General features: G+C 59.2%; 1 protein-coding gene across 4 annotated transcripts in view; it reads left to right on the forward strand.

Moving 5' to 3' along the window:
- The window catches only part of VAV2 (vav guanine nucleotide exchange factor 2), a 179,384-nt gene that overhangs the window by 89,277 nt on the left and 73,607 nt on the right, over window positions 1-16,500 (forward strand). For all 4 annotated transcript variants that reach the window (XM_081595899.1, XM_081595898.1, XM_081595900.1 and 1 more), the window contains exon 3: window positions 12,268-12,326. In XM_081595899.1, coding sequence (XP_081452025.1) covers window positions 12,268-12,326 — 59 coding nt within the window. The remainder of the gene's footprint in view (window positions 1-12,267; window positions 12,327-16,500) is intronic.

A 16,500-nucleotide genomic window follows, 5' to 3' on the forward strand; every position in this document is an offset into this window, starting at 1 on the left:
CAGGCACCCTGGGATGGGGGCGGGGTGCGCCTGGCCAGGGCCGCAGGAAGACCTTGGGCAGAGCCCCCGAGCCCTGCTCCCTCTTGTAGGATACGTGAGCAAGGGAAGTGGGCACCCCATATCCCATGGTCAGCAGCTGCCCTCAGCTCCTCCCCACCCGTGCCTGAGGCTCTGTGGACCCACTTGGAACCTCTCCCTACCCTCCTGGGGATAGGCTGGCTGTGGGCACAGTCTGCAGGATCGTCTCCTCGGGGTCGTCTTATCAGCTCAGGATGCTGTGAACATTGTCTCTGTGTCCCCATGCGTTGGAGAGAAACAGAGAACATCTCTCTCCAGTCTGTTCTGCTCAGGGCACTAATCCCCTTCATGGGGCTCCACCCTCAGGACCTAATCACCTCCAGGGACAGGTGCATCAGAGAGTAGGGCGTCAATACATGAATTTGGGGGGGACGCAAACATTCGGTCCACAGCGAAGGCTAACTTGTCCAGTGACAGAGACCACCACAGCGGACTTGGAGGGGGTGGGAGTGGGGGGCCACTCCCAGGAGGGGCAGAAGTGATGACTGTGGCTGTGACAGTGAGCCCAAAGTGAAGGGGGCCTCCTCAGCCACGAGGGTGTGTGTGGCCCCCATTTCTCAGGTGAGGAGCTTGGGACTCAGCTATACTTGGCATCTGCTTCTCCACTGGGAATGGACAGGGACCGTCATCCGTCAGACTCAACACGACCTTTCTAAATGCTCAGCGCTCTCAGATCTTTCCAGAAACACACACCTAGCCACGAACACACTTGGGCTTACAGTTTGTCCTCTAACTTGTGTAGCTGCTCAGGACCATCCTCACACAGCTCCATCGCTGCTGTGGTGCCGACGGCCATCCCCAGCATCCCTGCTCCCCCTCCTGCGGGATGTCAGCAGCAGTGTCAGCAGAACTGGGAGTGTGAACAGAGCGCAGGCAGACCTCCGCCCTGCCCAGGAGCTGGGGGCAGAGCCGCACCCTCCTTTGTTGCCAGAAAGCCCAGAGGGAAAGCAGAGAGAACACTGCAGGGCCACAGGGCGGCCGGAGCTCCCAAGGCTCTACAGGCTCTGGCGTCAGGAGCAAGGACTCAGCGAGGGCGGAGAGATTCACACTGCTCAGGGCACTGGGGTTGTGCTAGCAGTTAATAACGGAGTTACTAAGTCATCACTTCAGAGATAAGTGTGTATATTGAAAAATTATTGCCGTGGTGTAAAAGATACAATTTTTGTTCCCCTTCCCATTAAAATGGCCATTAATCAGAGAGGGCAATGAAGCAGCAGTGAAACCCATCGGCCCTCTCCAGGTAACGGCTGCTGTCACCTCGTCCCCATTAGCACGCCCGGGGTTTGATAGATGGGGACGGCCCAGAGCCCGGAGCCCATGAGCCAGAAATGCCGAGGCGGGGTGGGGCATTCCTGGGTCAGGCTTAGACTGGGGGCTGGGCACCAACCAGCCAGGTTCTCGGCTGTCTCTGTGAGTGTAGGTGGCCACCCTGACCCTCAGTCTCTTCATCTGACACGGGGTACAACATCACCTTCTCATGTGGCCGAGGGTTCAGTGAGCCAGTCGGGTAACTTTGCAGCCCAGCACCGTGCTCGTGGTCAGGGATCGGGCTGGGGGTCAGGATTCAGGCTGGGATCAGAGCTCAGGCTCATGGTCAAAGTTCAGGCTGGGGGTCAGGGCTCAGGCCCACTGGCGTGCTGGCTCCTTCAAGGAGGCCCCCGTGAGGCTGCTGTGACACTGGGCGCTGCTCATGGGCTGACTCTCAGCGGCAGGGCCAGGTTGCCGGGAGGTGTGGGTTCCCAGCCTCAGGGACTGTGGTTCGGCACCCCTTGGGTTTGTGTGCTGGGGTACGGCCAGCGCCCCAGCACCCGGTGCCCCCAGCTGCGGTTCTAGGAGGGGTTGGAGGAAAACAGAATCCACTCCCTGTTTCTCAGCAACTCTTTCGAGCGTGAGGATGGGGTGCAGATGCAGATGACGCCTCTCAGAAGGGGCGTGGGCTCACACAGCCTGGGCCGCCTCGTCTGGAAAGGCGGGGCGATGGTCCTGACCCCGTGGGATTGTGCTGGAGACAAGCCACCCGTGCCGAGGCAGGAGTCCAGTAACAGCAGAGGCAGTCACAGCGGGGCGGGGGCCCCGGGGACCCGCCCCCGGAGCAGGCTGTGTAGACGCTGCCGTCTGGCCCCTTGGTTCCCCAGGATAAGAGAAGGAAAAGCGCAGTGGGGGCCTCTGTGGGGGGGAGGTCCTCGTCTGGGGCTGGGCGTCCTTCCGCCTCCCCGTGCTTTTCCGTAAAGCCTGTCGGTGTCCCAGGCCTAGGTGGGGCGTCTAGTCCTGCCCCTGGGATTCTAGTACCTTCTGGGCAGTGACTCAGGCCGCTGGGCAGCCAACCTGCATCCGTCTCTTTCATGACCTCGCCTCAGATCAGCGGGGAGTCGTGTTGCTGCCTGTCTCCGGTTGGGTTCAAGATGCCGCCTGCCTACGTTTTGACACACCTTTGGCTCACCTCTTACCTACCAGATGGGGCAGGGCAGGCCCAGCCCGCTCCCCTTCCTGCTACGAGTTATCAGTCATCGCAGCTGTGATAGCCGGGAGGAGTGTCATCAAGGGGGAGGGGGAGCCACATTCACAGACGGTGGGCACCCGGGGCGACCCACTCCTCCAGCTCCCTAAGCCACCTTTGGTCTGACGTGCTCCCTGCCCCCCGGGAACCTCAATTCAGTTCAGTGGCTCAGTCACGTCCGACTCTTTGTGACCCCATGGACTGCAGCCCGCCAGGCTTCCCTGTCCATCACCAGCTCCCGGAGTTTACTCAAACTCATGTCCATGGTGTCGGTGATACCATCCAACCATCTCGTCCTGGGTCGCCCCCTTCTCCTGTCCTCAATCTTTCCCAGCATCAGGGTCTTTGACAGTGAGTCAGTTTTTCACATCAGGTGGCCAAAGGCTTGGAGGTTTAGCTTCAGGAGCCTCAAGGCCTCACTTAGTAATCCTGCTCTCATGCCTGGAGGTGAGGCTGCTGTTTGTTGGCCTCCGATCAGGGCTGGATGAGCCCGCCTTTCGGGGCGGGGCCGGGCTGAAGATCTGGGGTCCCGCTGGCAGATGTATGAGCTGGGTCCACCTCTGCTCACCCCCTTTCAGCCGTGAATCTTGAGCCTCAGTTGTTCCTCCGTGAAACGGGAAGATCAGCAGGAACGTCTCCTGGTGTATGTAGCGAGGAGGAAGAGGAGGGGGAAGTTCAAATCATTAAACAGAAATAAGCCTCGTAAAGATTTGGCCAGGGCAGGGCTGGACATATGTCAGCAGCAGTTGTCACGAGGCCAGTCGGAGCAGGGCCTTGGGCTCCAAACGGGATCCCTGCTTCCCACGCTGTGTCTGCCTGGAGGGCCCTGGGTGGCCTTTGCCAATCGCTTGCCTCTCCCGAGCCGGGGTTTAGGTTTCCCGTCTGCAGAGGGAAGACTTTGGACCGGATGGTCTCTAAGCTCCTTCTGCTAAGGACTTGCGTTTTCCTGACTGATTCCTGCAAACCCTCCTGGTCGGGAAGAGCTCTAGTTCAGGTCCCCCCTGGTCCTCTCCCAGTCCTGTGCCCCGACGTTGCGAATCAGGGACCACAGACGGTCAGCGCTTGGGGCCCTTGGACGGACACTGTCTGCTGCCTGGATCCCGCGACTGGAGCTCTGGATGCTCCACCCTCTCCTGACCCCTCACTGTGTCCCATGAGGTCGCCTGTCTCCAGCTTCCCTCCCAGCTTCTTTCCTGGTTCCTAGGCATACAGAGTGCTGCCCCCAGCCTTTCCTGCCTCAACTGGTCCTAGGACTCCTCCTCCTTGAGGTGCTGGGGGCTGGGCTGGCACCCCTGCACGCTCCCCGAACACCTTAGATGGTTGCATCCGGTAGGGGATGGCGCCAGGGAGCGGGGTCTGCCGCTCAGCCCTCCTCTTGCAGCTCTTCCTAGGGTGTCAGGAAGGAGGGGATAGTAAACCTCAGCCCCCCACCCAGTGTGGCCTCAGAGACGCAAAGAAGGTGCCGGTGCTGGGGGCTGAGGACACGAGGCGGAATGGGGGTGGCCCCTGCCTCCTTCCCCTCGCCTCTCTTGGGCTCAATGTGGCGGTCAGCTGGTCTCCAAGGCCCCAGGCCGTTCGCCTCTCCACGCTCCTGGTCTGGGGCTGTTCACAGCTGTGACCTCCCTGGGGGCTTCTGCTTGGCCCCTCCTTTGGGTGCGCCCTGTGCGTCAGGCCCAGGACTCATAGACAGGATCCGAGCCCTCAGGGTAACCAGGTCGCAGCCCCTCCTTCCCAGCAGGAAACTGGGGCCCGAGGGGTGGGGCGGAGCTGGCAGCAGAGCCAGCCTGTCCCCCATGACCACCCACCTGGGGTAAAGTGGCGGCTTGGGCTTTCTCCTGGCCCGGGGGAGGTGGCGAGGACAGACGCTTGGTGTCCCTGCTTTTGCGGGGCCTCCTGTGTGCTTCACAGAAATATCAATAACCTCAGATATGCGGATGACACCACCCTTATGGCAGAAAGTGAAGAAGAACTAAAGAGCCTCTTGATGAAGGTGAAGGAGGAGAGTGAAAAAGTTGGCTTAAAGCTCAACATTCAGAAAACTAAGATCATGGCATCTGGTCCCATCACTCCATGGGAAATAGATGGGGAAACAGTGGAAACAGTGTCAGACTTTATTTTTTTGGGCTCCAGAATCACTGCTGATGGTGACTGCAGCCATGAAATTAAGAGACGCTTACTCCTTGGAAGGAAGGTTATGGCCAACCTAGATGGCATATTTAAAAGCAGAGACATTACTTTGCCAACAAAAGTCCGTCTAGTCAAGGCTATGGTTTTTCCAGTGGTCATGTATGGATGTGAGAGTTGGACGGTGAAGAAAGCTGAGCGCCGCAGAATTGATGCTTTTGAGCTGTGGTGTTGGAGAAGACTCTTGAGAGTCCCTTGGACTGCAAGGAGATCCAATCAATCCATCCTAAAAGAGATCAATCCTGGGTGTTCATTGGAAGGTCTGATGTTGAAGCTGCAACTCCAATACTTTGGGCACCTCATGCGAAGGGTTGACTCATTGGAAAAGACCCTAATGCTGGGTAGGATTGGGGGTGGGAGGAGAAGGGGACGACAGAGGATGAGATGGTTGGATGGCATCACCAACTCGATGGACATGGGTTTGGGTAGACTCCGGGAGTTGGTGACGGACAGAGAGGCCTGGCGTGCTGTGATTCATGGGGTCGCAAAGAGTAGGACACAACTGAGCGACTGAACTGTGTGTTTCAGGAGCCCGGCTCCAGCGTGGTCCCTGACGCAGCTGCGAGGCCTCGGTCACGTCACCCTACCCCTCTGGGCTTTGGTTTCCTCACCTGCAGAAAAGAGCAGCGTCCCTGGCCGGTGGCCGTGGAGACAGCCTGGTCCACGCACGGAGGGACCGAGGCCGTGCAGGCGCTGACTGCACTGGACGTGCACTGTGGGCAGCGGGCTGCGAGGCCACCAGCTCAGGCCCCGTGGGGCCCGGCTCGGGGATCCCGCGCGTTGGCATTCAGCCCTCTGTCCATCCGTGTCACAGACATCAGCACCCGCAGAGCCCGAGGCCTGGAGACTCTGCCGCTGGTCCCGAGGCGCAGGGTGCTGTCTTCTCCCTGCATTTGGGGGTCTTTTCTTGATCTGGACCCACCAAACGAGGAAGCTAGATGTGGGGAGTGGTTTCCAGTCTCACTGAAAGCTCGGTTCAAGGGCAGGACAAAGCAGTGGCCAGTTCTGAGGTGTTGATAGACTTTTCTTTCGTAGCCTTTTTCTTGCCTCTTAAATCACTCTGAAGCTCCGACCCCCTAAGGACGATCAGACCGCCCTCCCCTGCCCCCGGTCACCTGGCCGCACGAGTGGGTTTCCATTTTGCTGTTTCGCTGTCTTGGGGCCTGGAGTCCGGCCCCTCCCATCTGCCAGCCTCCTCTGGCTCCCTTGAAGGGAGACCCCGTCTGTAGGGCCCCGGGCGCTGCCGTGCCGCAGCTGGTGGCTGAGATGACCGCCTTCCCAACCTGCTTTTGTTCCCCGGCCTGTTGGCGACAGAGTTTGAACGTGGAGCGTGGGTGCCCATGGTCCGTCGTGAGTCCCTCCTGGCTGGCCGCTTGTCCTTCTGAAGGCAGTGGCACCAGTGTCTCTGACCTTGCTTTCAATGCAAAAAGAGAAAAAGCAGAAGGGCAACGCCGGTGGCTGAGCTGGAGAAAGCCATTTATAATGATTCGCTTCTGAATATGTGGCCGTGTTGGCTGTAGATCTCCCCAGCAGATAGAGTTTCCCTGGCAACGTATTTAAATGAGCTTGATCTACGTGGCCGTTTGGCTCCGAGGCACTGCTGTGTGTTTGCGATGCCTGGTCCTGGCTGATAAGGGGGTCTTCCTGGTCTGTGCTGTTCGCGCTTAGTGATTCCTCAGGATGGCGGGGCGCCCTTCTGGCCACGTGGGGCCTGCTCGCCAGCAGACCAGCGACTGGGCAGCCGGCCGTGTTAAAGGCCGAGGTGTGTCCCTCTCCATCCTTCCTCTGGATCATCTCTGTGGGGTCCTCGGCGCACGCCCTGAGTTGCAGGGCAGGGACTTGGTGGTCCAGTGGTTGAGGATCCACTTTGCAGCTCAGGGCTGTGGGTTCAGTCCCTGGTTGGGAACTGAGATCCCGCAACTCGAGAGCCCGGCGCTGTGGAGCCCAGGGCAGAGTGACACACAGCCTGGTGACAGCAGAGTGTCGGGCCAGGCGGCACCTGGGCTGGGCCGGCTTCCACCAGAGAAGGCGGCACCGTTCAGAGAGGGCCCGGTGTGCGGTGCGTGTGTGTGCGGTGCGTGCATGCGTGGCCTCTTGTGTCACGCAGACCTTCTGGGAGCCAGTGTGACGGCGGCTTTGCTGCCTTTAACCTGAGGCTTTCGAGGTCGCCCCAGAAGCAGGGACGCTTCGTGAGCCGTGCCTGAGAGTAGCCCCCGGGAGGTCGGCTCCCATGGGGTGGACCTCAGTAACTGCGGGAGAGGCTGGGAGGCGTGCGGGGGCCTGCAAGAGGGGCTCGGGGTTCATTGCCCACTGCCGGCTCCTGTGATGGGAGCGTGGCGTCGGCCGACGCAGACCTGGGGCAGGGCCCTTGTGCCCCAGTGTCTGCGTCTGATGCCTGGAGAGTGGGGGAGAGATATTACCTGCAGGGATCACGTTTGCATCATATTCACCCTAGTGTATTGCGTGGCACTTAGTAAGGGCTTGATAAACGACAGATCAGTTCAGTTCAGTTCAGTCGCTCAGTCGTGTCCGACTCGTTCTTGTAATTAAGACGCAGGATTGGGAGGCAGGTTCTCATCGGAACCTTTGCTGTTGATCCTGTCTGTCCATCTACCCATCTGCCCATCTTTTCATCCACCCATCTGTCCATCCGTCCTTCCATCCATCTGCCCATCCATCCATCCCTCCAACCACACACCATACACCCACCCACCCACCTCTCTGCTTATCCACTCACCCGTATCCCCGAACATTCTTCGAGCCTCCTTGAAGTGACCCTGTTCTTAGGCCATCGTATGAACTCGGTGAGCTGTAGTCTTTCTCGCCTATGAAGAGGCAGCTCAGAGCCTGTTTTTAAGGTCGGATGTGATAGCTGCTACGATATGACCTTAAGTGAGTGTGGGTCTCTGGGCCTTGATTCCTGTCTATAAAATGGGGGCACAATTTTGGTCCAGCCCATCTCCTGGGAGGGAGCCTCCTGGGGCTCTTGGAGCTCTGAGATGATGCTGGTGGGAGAAAAAATGTCCCTGAGTCTGATCCATCCTCTGTTATGACCCGGACACAAGGCCCGGGGCTGGCACTTAGCGGGGCGCATTGAATGTTTGGTGAGTGAATAAGTCAGTAACGCTAAGTCCCGCGTGTCCTCTAGACTGAAAATAAAGTTCCATGAGATAGTATTTTACTTCTCTTTTCCAATATTGTCTGTCCTGTCTTGTCTGTTCCCATCTCATCCTATTTCAGTGAAAAAAGTGCCCTTAGGACCTGTCTGAGTTCGCAAACCCTGCCCTGGAGAGGTGGAAGGTGAGTCCCTCCCTGAGTTAGAGCCCTTGCGCCAGGAGGCTGACTGGTTGTGGCTGAGCCTGCTGCAGCCCAGGGACCCAAGCAGAGGAGGGCTGGCAAGCTGGGCAGCCTGCAGCTGACTCTGCCCGCTCAGGGCCCAGCCTGCAAGGCTGCTGTCTGACTGCTGTTCCCCAGGTTTCAGCAGAGGCTTTGGCAAAGGGCTGCGGAGTCCAGGCCTGCCTGGAGGCCTCTGGATGTCCACCCTGTCTCCCCAGGAGGCCTCTGAGTGATGCTGCCTTCTAAAGGCAGAGTTCCCAACCCCTCTGTCTGTCTATCCCTCCCTTGGCCTTCGGTCTCTGCCTTTTCAGCCCTCATCCTGAGCTTCTCTTTTGAAGTCATAACAAAGTTGCGAGCCTGGAGCCTGGAACCGGACCTTTCACCCTCTTCCTGTGTTTTCATCCGAATAAGGGCAGGGTTCTCGGGCGTGTGCTAAGTCTCATCAGTCACATCCGAACTCTTTGCGACCCCATAGACTGTAGCCCTCCAGCCTCTTCTGTCCATGGGATTCTCCAGACTAGAATACTGGAGTGGGTTGCCGTGCCCTTCTCCAGGGGATCTTCCCGACCCAGCGACCGAACCTGCATCTCCTGCATTGCAGGCAGATTCATTACTGCTGAGCCACCCGGGAAGCCCAAGTCGGTAGAGGAGGTGAGTCAACCCTAAATCACCGCGTGGATCTCCTCAACCCCTGGTCGTGCAGATGTGCTTCTGCAGGCGTTTGTGAGCACCTGCTGCAGGCCAGACGCCTGGCACACATTCCGTCGAGTCCAGCAGTCTCACGGGAGGGGTGTGCTCGTCCCCATTTCACAGACAGGCAAACTGAGGCTGGTGGCCAGATGTGAACCCAGAACGGTCCAGGCTGTTCCCCACCAGCAGGCCATCTGACTGCAGCCTAGACCATTCCGGTCCCCGCCCCTATCTCGCCCCATGCCTGCTCCGCAGGGGGCACCTTCTGAGGAGGAGCAGCCAGCCTTTGGGCTGGGCCTGGGGGTCTGCATTCTCAAGCTCCTCCCATGAACGTGAGGAGGCCGATTGGCCAGCAGTATCTGGGAGTCTGTTTGCCCGGACGCAGGCTGGTGGGGCGCCGCCTCGGGGTCCGAGCAGTCCGCGCCTGGTGGGGCCCAGCGAGACTGCCATCCAGGGTCCGGGCCTCGGGCCCCGGGCTCTGCGCTGTCACAACCGTTCTTATTGCTTCACCAAGTGAAGGGGCTGAAACCCTGAAGGTCACGGTCGAGGCAGGAGGTAGACACGAATGAACAGCGCGGCCACCCGCGGCTTTGGAGAGCTGGCCGTGCAGATGTCTGCTCCCGGCACCACTGGTCCCCGTGGGCACACACCCTCCTCCCGCTGATTCCCTGCCCGGCCTCTGCACACACGTTCCTCTGCTTGCCCGGGGCTGAGGCTCCGTGGGCCCGGCTGGAGCTGCTGCTGGATCGCTGAGCCCGGGAGTCTGAGCCTGTTGTGTGGAGGGAGGGAGGGAGGAGGGCAGGATGAGCAGGTGTGCGTCTTTTCACTCGTTATCAGGGATGCAGACGAGAAGGGGAGACAGAGGATGGGAAAATGTCATCCTTTGACATTTATGTTTTCAGAGGAGCTGGCAGGGACTGTGAGCCGGGAGGTTTTTGGTCGTCATGGGAGAGTGAGGCCTCTGGAGAAGCCCAGCTCTCACCCTGAGGGTGGGGAAGGCACCCAGCCAGAGGGGCCTCCGGGAGCCACTCGGGTGCTTCGTGACACCTGCTCCCTAACCTTTCATGGGGGCCCCGCCCCTCATCTGACCCCGCGGCTCTCAGGGGTCTGTTCCCCGCAGCCCCTGCCCTGGGCCTCGGGTCACCAGGGCCAGGTCCCCCCCCAGGTGAGACCTGAGATTTCCCTTTCTGCATAAATGCACAGGACGGACCAGTAAGGGACAGGACACCTCGGGCAAAGCTGGGACGGTTAACCCCAGTTAAGGAGCTGGCCCCGTCTGGTGACCAGAATCCAGAGCCCTTCACTAACCGCTAGTGACGGTCTCCAGGCTGGAGCAGGGTGGCTGAGAGCTCAGGGCCGAGCCTTGCTGTGGTCATGGCAGCTGGAGAAGCCGTGCCGTCCACTGCGACTGAGCACCCGTGGACACACGGACCCGTCTCCTGGCCTCGGCTCGTTCACCTGTGGCAGCTGCCCACTGTCCCAGGCTCTACCCGTACGGGACGCGGCCCTGACCCCAGGTCAGCAGACAGGCTTCGTCTCCTGGGCCGATGCTGCCCGGTCGGTGGTGTCTTGTTTGCACTCTGCAGGGAGGATCCTAAGTTCTGTCTGGCTCAGGGCGGAGGAATGCAGCAGTCGACTAGTGCTGTCTGCCACAGTAGGCGTAGGAGAGGGGTGGCATGCGTGCCCTCCATTTGCCAAACCCTTGGGCCCCGACACTTCCAGCATTCTGTCTAGTAACTGTAAGGACATCGAGCAATATTGCTTTAATTTTTGTTCTTCCTAAATATTTAGAGCCCTTAAAAGCCAAGAATAACAGCATAAGTCGAGTTGCTCGTTATTTGTGAAAGGCCTCTTGGCGTGCACAAGTGTGGGGGCCCCCGGCTGGGCCAGCTGCACAGTCAGCCCATTGAGTCTTGTCTGAGAAGACACAGAGGAGCCCTGTGCCTCCTCGGATTCATGGTTTCCGTGCGAACCGGCCCCTGAAACAGAACCCCTCCCAGAAGTCAGCGCACAGCGCTCGGCTTGTTGGCTGAATCCGCCGTCTCGCCAGCTGAGAAAGGGCCCTTCTGTACAGTTTGGGGTTCTCTCCCCACTTTAAAAAAATTGCCGCTGGACGGAGAGCCACCTAACAGGAGGTCTGGGGCTTGTGTCCCGGGTAGGGGCTTTGGGGAGGCGACCTGGCCTCAGTTTTCTTGTGTCCCACGTGTACGCGGCCGGCCTCGTAGGGGTGTGAAGATTCTCTGGGATGACGCACGTAAAAGGCTCGCTGGGCTCACTTTCAGGGGCACCAGCGCCCAGCAGAGGGTGTCTGTGAATTTAGCCAGTGGTCATCACAGGCTGTGTTCACATCCCCTGACCTCAGATGCACGTGTGCGTGGACACACATGCACACACACGCCTATGCACACACACGCCTATGCACACACAGCGGGCTCTCAGAGTCGAAGCCTGTCTCTCTGCCGCCTCAGTGCGTGGTCTCGCACAGCGGGTTCCCTGTCAGTCCTGCCGGGAATCGTGAGCAGCTTGTGTGAACTGCAAGTCACACTTGAGCATGTAAGCTCTGTGTTCAGGGTCAGCTGTGCTCTCGCCTGGCCTCCGTTTCCCCGTGACCATCTGTGGAGCCTCGTCCTTGCTTGCCCCGGTCATCTGAAGATCTGTGGACTGGCAGTGTTGAGGCCTCTGACGCTGGGAGCCGGGTGGGTCCTGTGTGTCTGGGGTAGGGCTGGTCACAGGGCAGGACCGGGGTGGGGCAGGGGCCCCAGGACTTTGACACATCTGTCCATCCAGGGAGAGCCTCCTGGGATCCCCTTGTGCGATCTGAACCTGGGGCTCTTTGTTTTCCCTCTACACCCTGACCCCCTAGCTAGCTGGGCATCTGTTTAAATGGTCCATATGGAAAGATGGGAGGGGCTGGAAGGGAAGGGAGCTCTACGCTAGGATGGTTGCATCTACGCTGTGCTTCGGGCTGCTGTGTGACTTTGGGCAAGTCACTTGACGTCTCTGGGTCTCTGTCTCCCCACCTGTGCAACGGGTCAGCACCCAGCGTGAACAGGAGTTATTATTAAATCCCGTGGTGGGAGCCTGGGGGCCCCTCTGTGGTCCTGGTGCGTATGCACACCTGCGGTGGCCCCGATGGGGCAGACGCTCTCCTGGGGGAGTGGAGAGCGGGACTCAGCGAGTGGCTGATGGGCAGCAGGCAGGAGATGGCAGAGGGGCTGTGAGCCCAGGCCTGGGCTCCGGGGCATGCCCCAGGCGCCCGCGGCCCTCAGCAAACAGTAGTGCCCCAAACAACGCGTCCTGCAGGACAAATACAGAGCAGGTGTCTCGCCTAAAACATCTTATGCTCTGCTTTTTTTTCTCCTGAGATGAAAAGTGCTTTAGTAACAGTTCCCGACATCTACAAAACACTTCCTTACCGTTTCGTGATGACTTCCGGCTTTCTCATGAAATTACAGAGGTGTCTTTTTGTCTTCCCCTCCCAGGTCATCTCCGCCGTGTCAAGACTCTCCCTGCACAACTTGGCTCAGAACAAAGGGATCAGGTGAGCTTCGTGGAGCGCGCGGCAGGGCGCCCACCTCTTCATCTTCATCTGCCCCCCGTGTGCCCTGCCACAGATACTGGAGTTTTGAACAGATTCCCTTGGCCCGTGTCTTTCTCATGAATTTTCAGCGTGTTGTCGGGTTGCCTGTTGGCAGCGGCTGGAAGGGGTGGGGAGGAGGGGCGAGGCTTTAGCTCACACCCGGGAAATCTTGTAAGCGTGTTACTGATGGCTGCAAAATCTCTTTCGATTTAGGTAATAAGATCAGCAAATTAATCCTTTCACAGATCATCGCCTACCTAAATGCCCTCTCCACACTCATAGCTGGGTTTTGCCTCCAATGAAGTAGCAGTGTTTGTTTGTGGAGATGGGGCTGAGCCAGGGGGCCTGCCTGCCTGTGGCTGTGGGCGGCCCCGGCAGGAATCTCCCCACTCTTGGCTTTAATTTGCTCGGATTGCGGAGAATTCCACGACCCTGGGGCCTGATCTCTGACACATGGATGCTGGGGGGCGGGGTCCCTGGGACTGAGGGGGCATGCCGGCCACAGGGGATGGGGCAGGGCAACCCCAGGTGAGACCTGCTGGTTGCAGATCCTGAGCCTCAGATCGGGGTCGGGGAGATCAGGTTCCACACCCCATGGGGACAAGCCCAGGGCCTGCCTCCCTCGGTGTCCCTGGGTCGTGGGCCAGCAGGGTGGAAGTGAGAGGTTTGGGAGGGCAGAGATGGCTCCTCCTGAGGATAGAAGGGCTGGGGGTCTTGCCTGGGTGGGTACGGGCAACTTTGTGAGACGAGTTCAACCCTGGAGGGGGCTCCTCCCTGGTGTGGTCATGGGAGTCCCTGCACGCTCGTGGACTGGGAGTCCCAAAACCAGGATGCCTGCTGCAACGGGCCCCTTGTTGGGGCTGTTTGCCCAGGTCCAAAGAGTCACAGGAACAGATGCAAATATCAGCGAACCCACCCAGAACCTCTTTTCCTGTGGAGTTCTCCAAAGACTCTGAAGTTTCACTGAATGGAGTTTTTTTTAAAATGTCAGATGAAGGACAATTCAGTTCAGTCGCTCAGTCGTGTCTGACTCTTTGCGACCCCATGAATCTCAGATGAAGGACAGGCTGTTTAAAAATGCTTTTTCACTGCTATTAAACACACATTCGAGAATGTTTATAACACGTTTAGGGTGTAAAGCATAATGTTAGGATGAACCCCTGTACCACCTCCCGGCCCACGTTCTAGAACGTTGCTCTGCCTGTGAGGCCCCCAGCTGCATGGGCTGGTTTCCAGTGTAGCTTTTCTCTGTAACCCGGACAGTTTCAGTTCAGTTCAGTTCAGTTCAGTCGCTCAGTCCTGTCCGACTCTTCGCGACCCCATGAACCGCAGCACGCCAGGCCTCCCTGTCCATCACCAACTCCCTAAGTCCACCCAAACCCATGTCCATCAAGTCGGTGACAGTTTAAAAATGTGTAGTTTAAAAAAGTGAGTTGTTGCCGGATACAGAGACAGTTGGTGGGTTTTGTTGTTTGTGTTTTTCCCAGAAATGGTCGTCCGCTCTTTGCCCCACTAGCTCGGACGACAGGCTGCGTTCCGGGCCCTCCCCCTGTTCCAGCATGTCCTCCACCTGTGTTTGTGTCTACATGTGCGTGTAGGCAGGAATGGAGCTCGTGCCACAGAAGTCAGACATTTTATCTGCTTTGTCATGTGACTCGAGGGTGTGATCTTTTCTCCCCATCTCATAAACATCCTCCTGGTCGGGGAGCCCCGGGGTGTTCCTGGGGCGAACGAGACAGTGGCTTTGCTCGGGTGCAGTCCTGCAGTGGGCTGAGCGCAGTGCCAGGCTCCCCATGCCCTGCCCTGTGGGGCAAGAGGCCCGTGACCGAGGCCATGACTGCCCTGTCTGTTGGCTCCTGGAGCCTCGGGTTCCCTGGGGCTGACAGCTGGCCGGGGAGTCTGCTGGTGGCTCAGAAAGTGATGAGGGGTCTGAGAGTGTGCTGGTGAGCTCTGATCAGTGTGGAGGCCCCTGGGGGCCTGGGCGGCGCCCTGGCCTTCTCACCTCCGTCTCCTCAACCCCTCCGCCCCTGCAGTCCCAGGGGCCCCGCCCCACGACACAGGTGCCTCTCTGGCCACTCCTGCGCTCCAGTATGGCCGGCCTGCTCTCTGAAGCTGGCCGGTGGACTTGGAAACTCGCCTTCTTCCCTCTCTCTTCCGGGCAGCATGTGGGCACAGTGGCCCCCTGGATGGGGAATGAAGACCCCAGCCCCTAGGGCAACGGTGAGCAGAGAGCGCGGCGGTCTAGCCTGCAGAGCTGGTGAGAGCCGGTTCCAGTCTTGTGGGCTGCGTGCCTCGTGTGGGCGGCTCCTCGCAGAGCTGGTGGGTGCAGGGTAAACCCAGGGGGCATTTCAGGGTTCATTCAGGTGAGGCTGAACCCCAAGGTCGGCGTTGGCCCGCAGACGGGCTCAGTACATGTTCCGGTTTGCTGTAATGACGTCACAGGGCCTGTCGGGGCCCCCGAGACCACCTTTGGGCCTGATGACTCACTGGACCCGGCTAAGCCGCTATCCTCAGGAGTCTAGGCTATTACAGCAAAAGGAGGCAGGTCCATATCAGCGGATGGGAAGGGCACGTAGACAGGCGTCCAGGAGAGACCGGGCACAGACTTCCCGGTCTCCTCTCCCCGAGGACGTGCATGGACAGCGCTTAATTCTCCCAGAATGATGTGTGACATCATAGTTGGGAGTTGCCAGCCAGGGAGGCCCCCCCGAGCTTTGGTGCCCTGGTTCTCATTGGCTGTGTGTCATGTAGACATGGCTGACTGCCCCTTTGGGGGGCTGACCTTAGCTTCCAGCCCCTGCAGAGGTCCAGCTGATACTGTGGGCCTGAGGTCCCCCATAAAACCCATCATTTCACAGACCCTCTGGCCTGGCCTGCCCCCCCCCGCCCCCAATGTAGACAGAGATGCTTTAATAAGCAGGATGTCCCAAGGGCTCAGAGGTCCCTCCCGGAAGCCAGGCCAAGGTCCCGACCTTTCTTGGACACACAGGGTGTGGGCAGCCTGGAGCTGCTGCGTTAACCCTTTATTGCACGTAGGGGAGGGAAGTGAGGGGATCGGGAAGGTGTTTGCGGACCAAAGGCGGGGACAGGACCTGCTGACCGGAGCAGCACCCCTGCAGGAAGAGCTGCCCAGCTCGCCTGTGTCTCCTCCTCGCGCTTATCACTGAATGTGCCCCGGGCCCCATCTCACCCAGCGTTTCTCCCTCCCTGTCTGAGCCCCAGTCCAGGACTTTCCCGGGGTCCTTTCCCTTCGCAGCGCCCGGGGACAGGACCTCTGGCACGTCCCTCAGCTCACCCACCCTGGGCCCGGGAGGTGGGCTCCGGCCGCTCTGGAGCAGGACGCGTTGGAGCAGCTCCGCGCAGGCCGATGTAACGGCCTGGAGCCACCAGCACTCGCACAGAACCCTGACTGTGCTCTTCGCCTGAGAGCATTTCATGGTGTCGGTAATTAGCAAAAGGTGTTCCTCTAGCCAGACTCTTCTGTTTTGAAAACCCGCAGACCGAGCCCACAGCCCTGACAAATCTCCCCTGAGTTTCTCTCATGGCTGGAGAGGAGCCCAATGCGCTCCATTAAAAAATGATCATTTTCACAACCCTTGCTCTGTGCATCATGAGCTGATCTTCCACAAAAGCCCCAATGATGCTTCTCAGGGGCTGATGAATAGGAGACTTAATCCAGGAGCTCCACCCCGGTGCCAGCTAGGGGACCAGGAGTGATGGGGGTGGCGTCCATGGGGAGTCATCCAGCCCAGTGTGTGGGGATGGGGGTCCTCGTCACAGCCGGGGCTGGCCCTCCAGATTGAAGGATGTCCTGTTTGGGGGTCATCACGGCCTGAATGCCTGGGAAGGAGCAGATGGCAAAGGCCGGGACCCTCTCTGGGCCTGAAATTGAAAGGTGAGACCAGGGCGCCCTCAGCCCTTGGAGGTCTCATCTCTCAGCTGCCTGCTTGCTGAGGGGTCTTAGGCAGGGGTATCCTTGGACCCTCTGTCTCTTCTTCTGTGGGATGGAAAAGGTCCCCCTGCTGCCCACGGTTGCTGTGAGCCTGTACCCTGTGCAGTGTGATTAGTGCCACCCTGGACACCCTGTGAGCACCCACAGGCTGTGGGCTGAAAGGTGGCCCCCCAAAGATAGACC

This window comes from Giraffa tippelskirchi, chromosome 4 (genome assembly GCF_054371585.1).
Source record: "Giraffa tippelskirchi isolate mGirTip1 chromosome 4, T2T-mGirTip1v1.2.pri, whole genome shotgun sequence".
Lineage (NCBI taxonomy): Eukaryota > Metazoa > Chordata > Mammalia > Artiodactyla > Giraffidae > Giraffa > Giraffa tippelskirchi.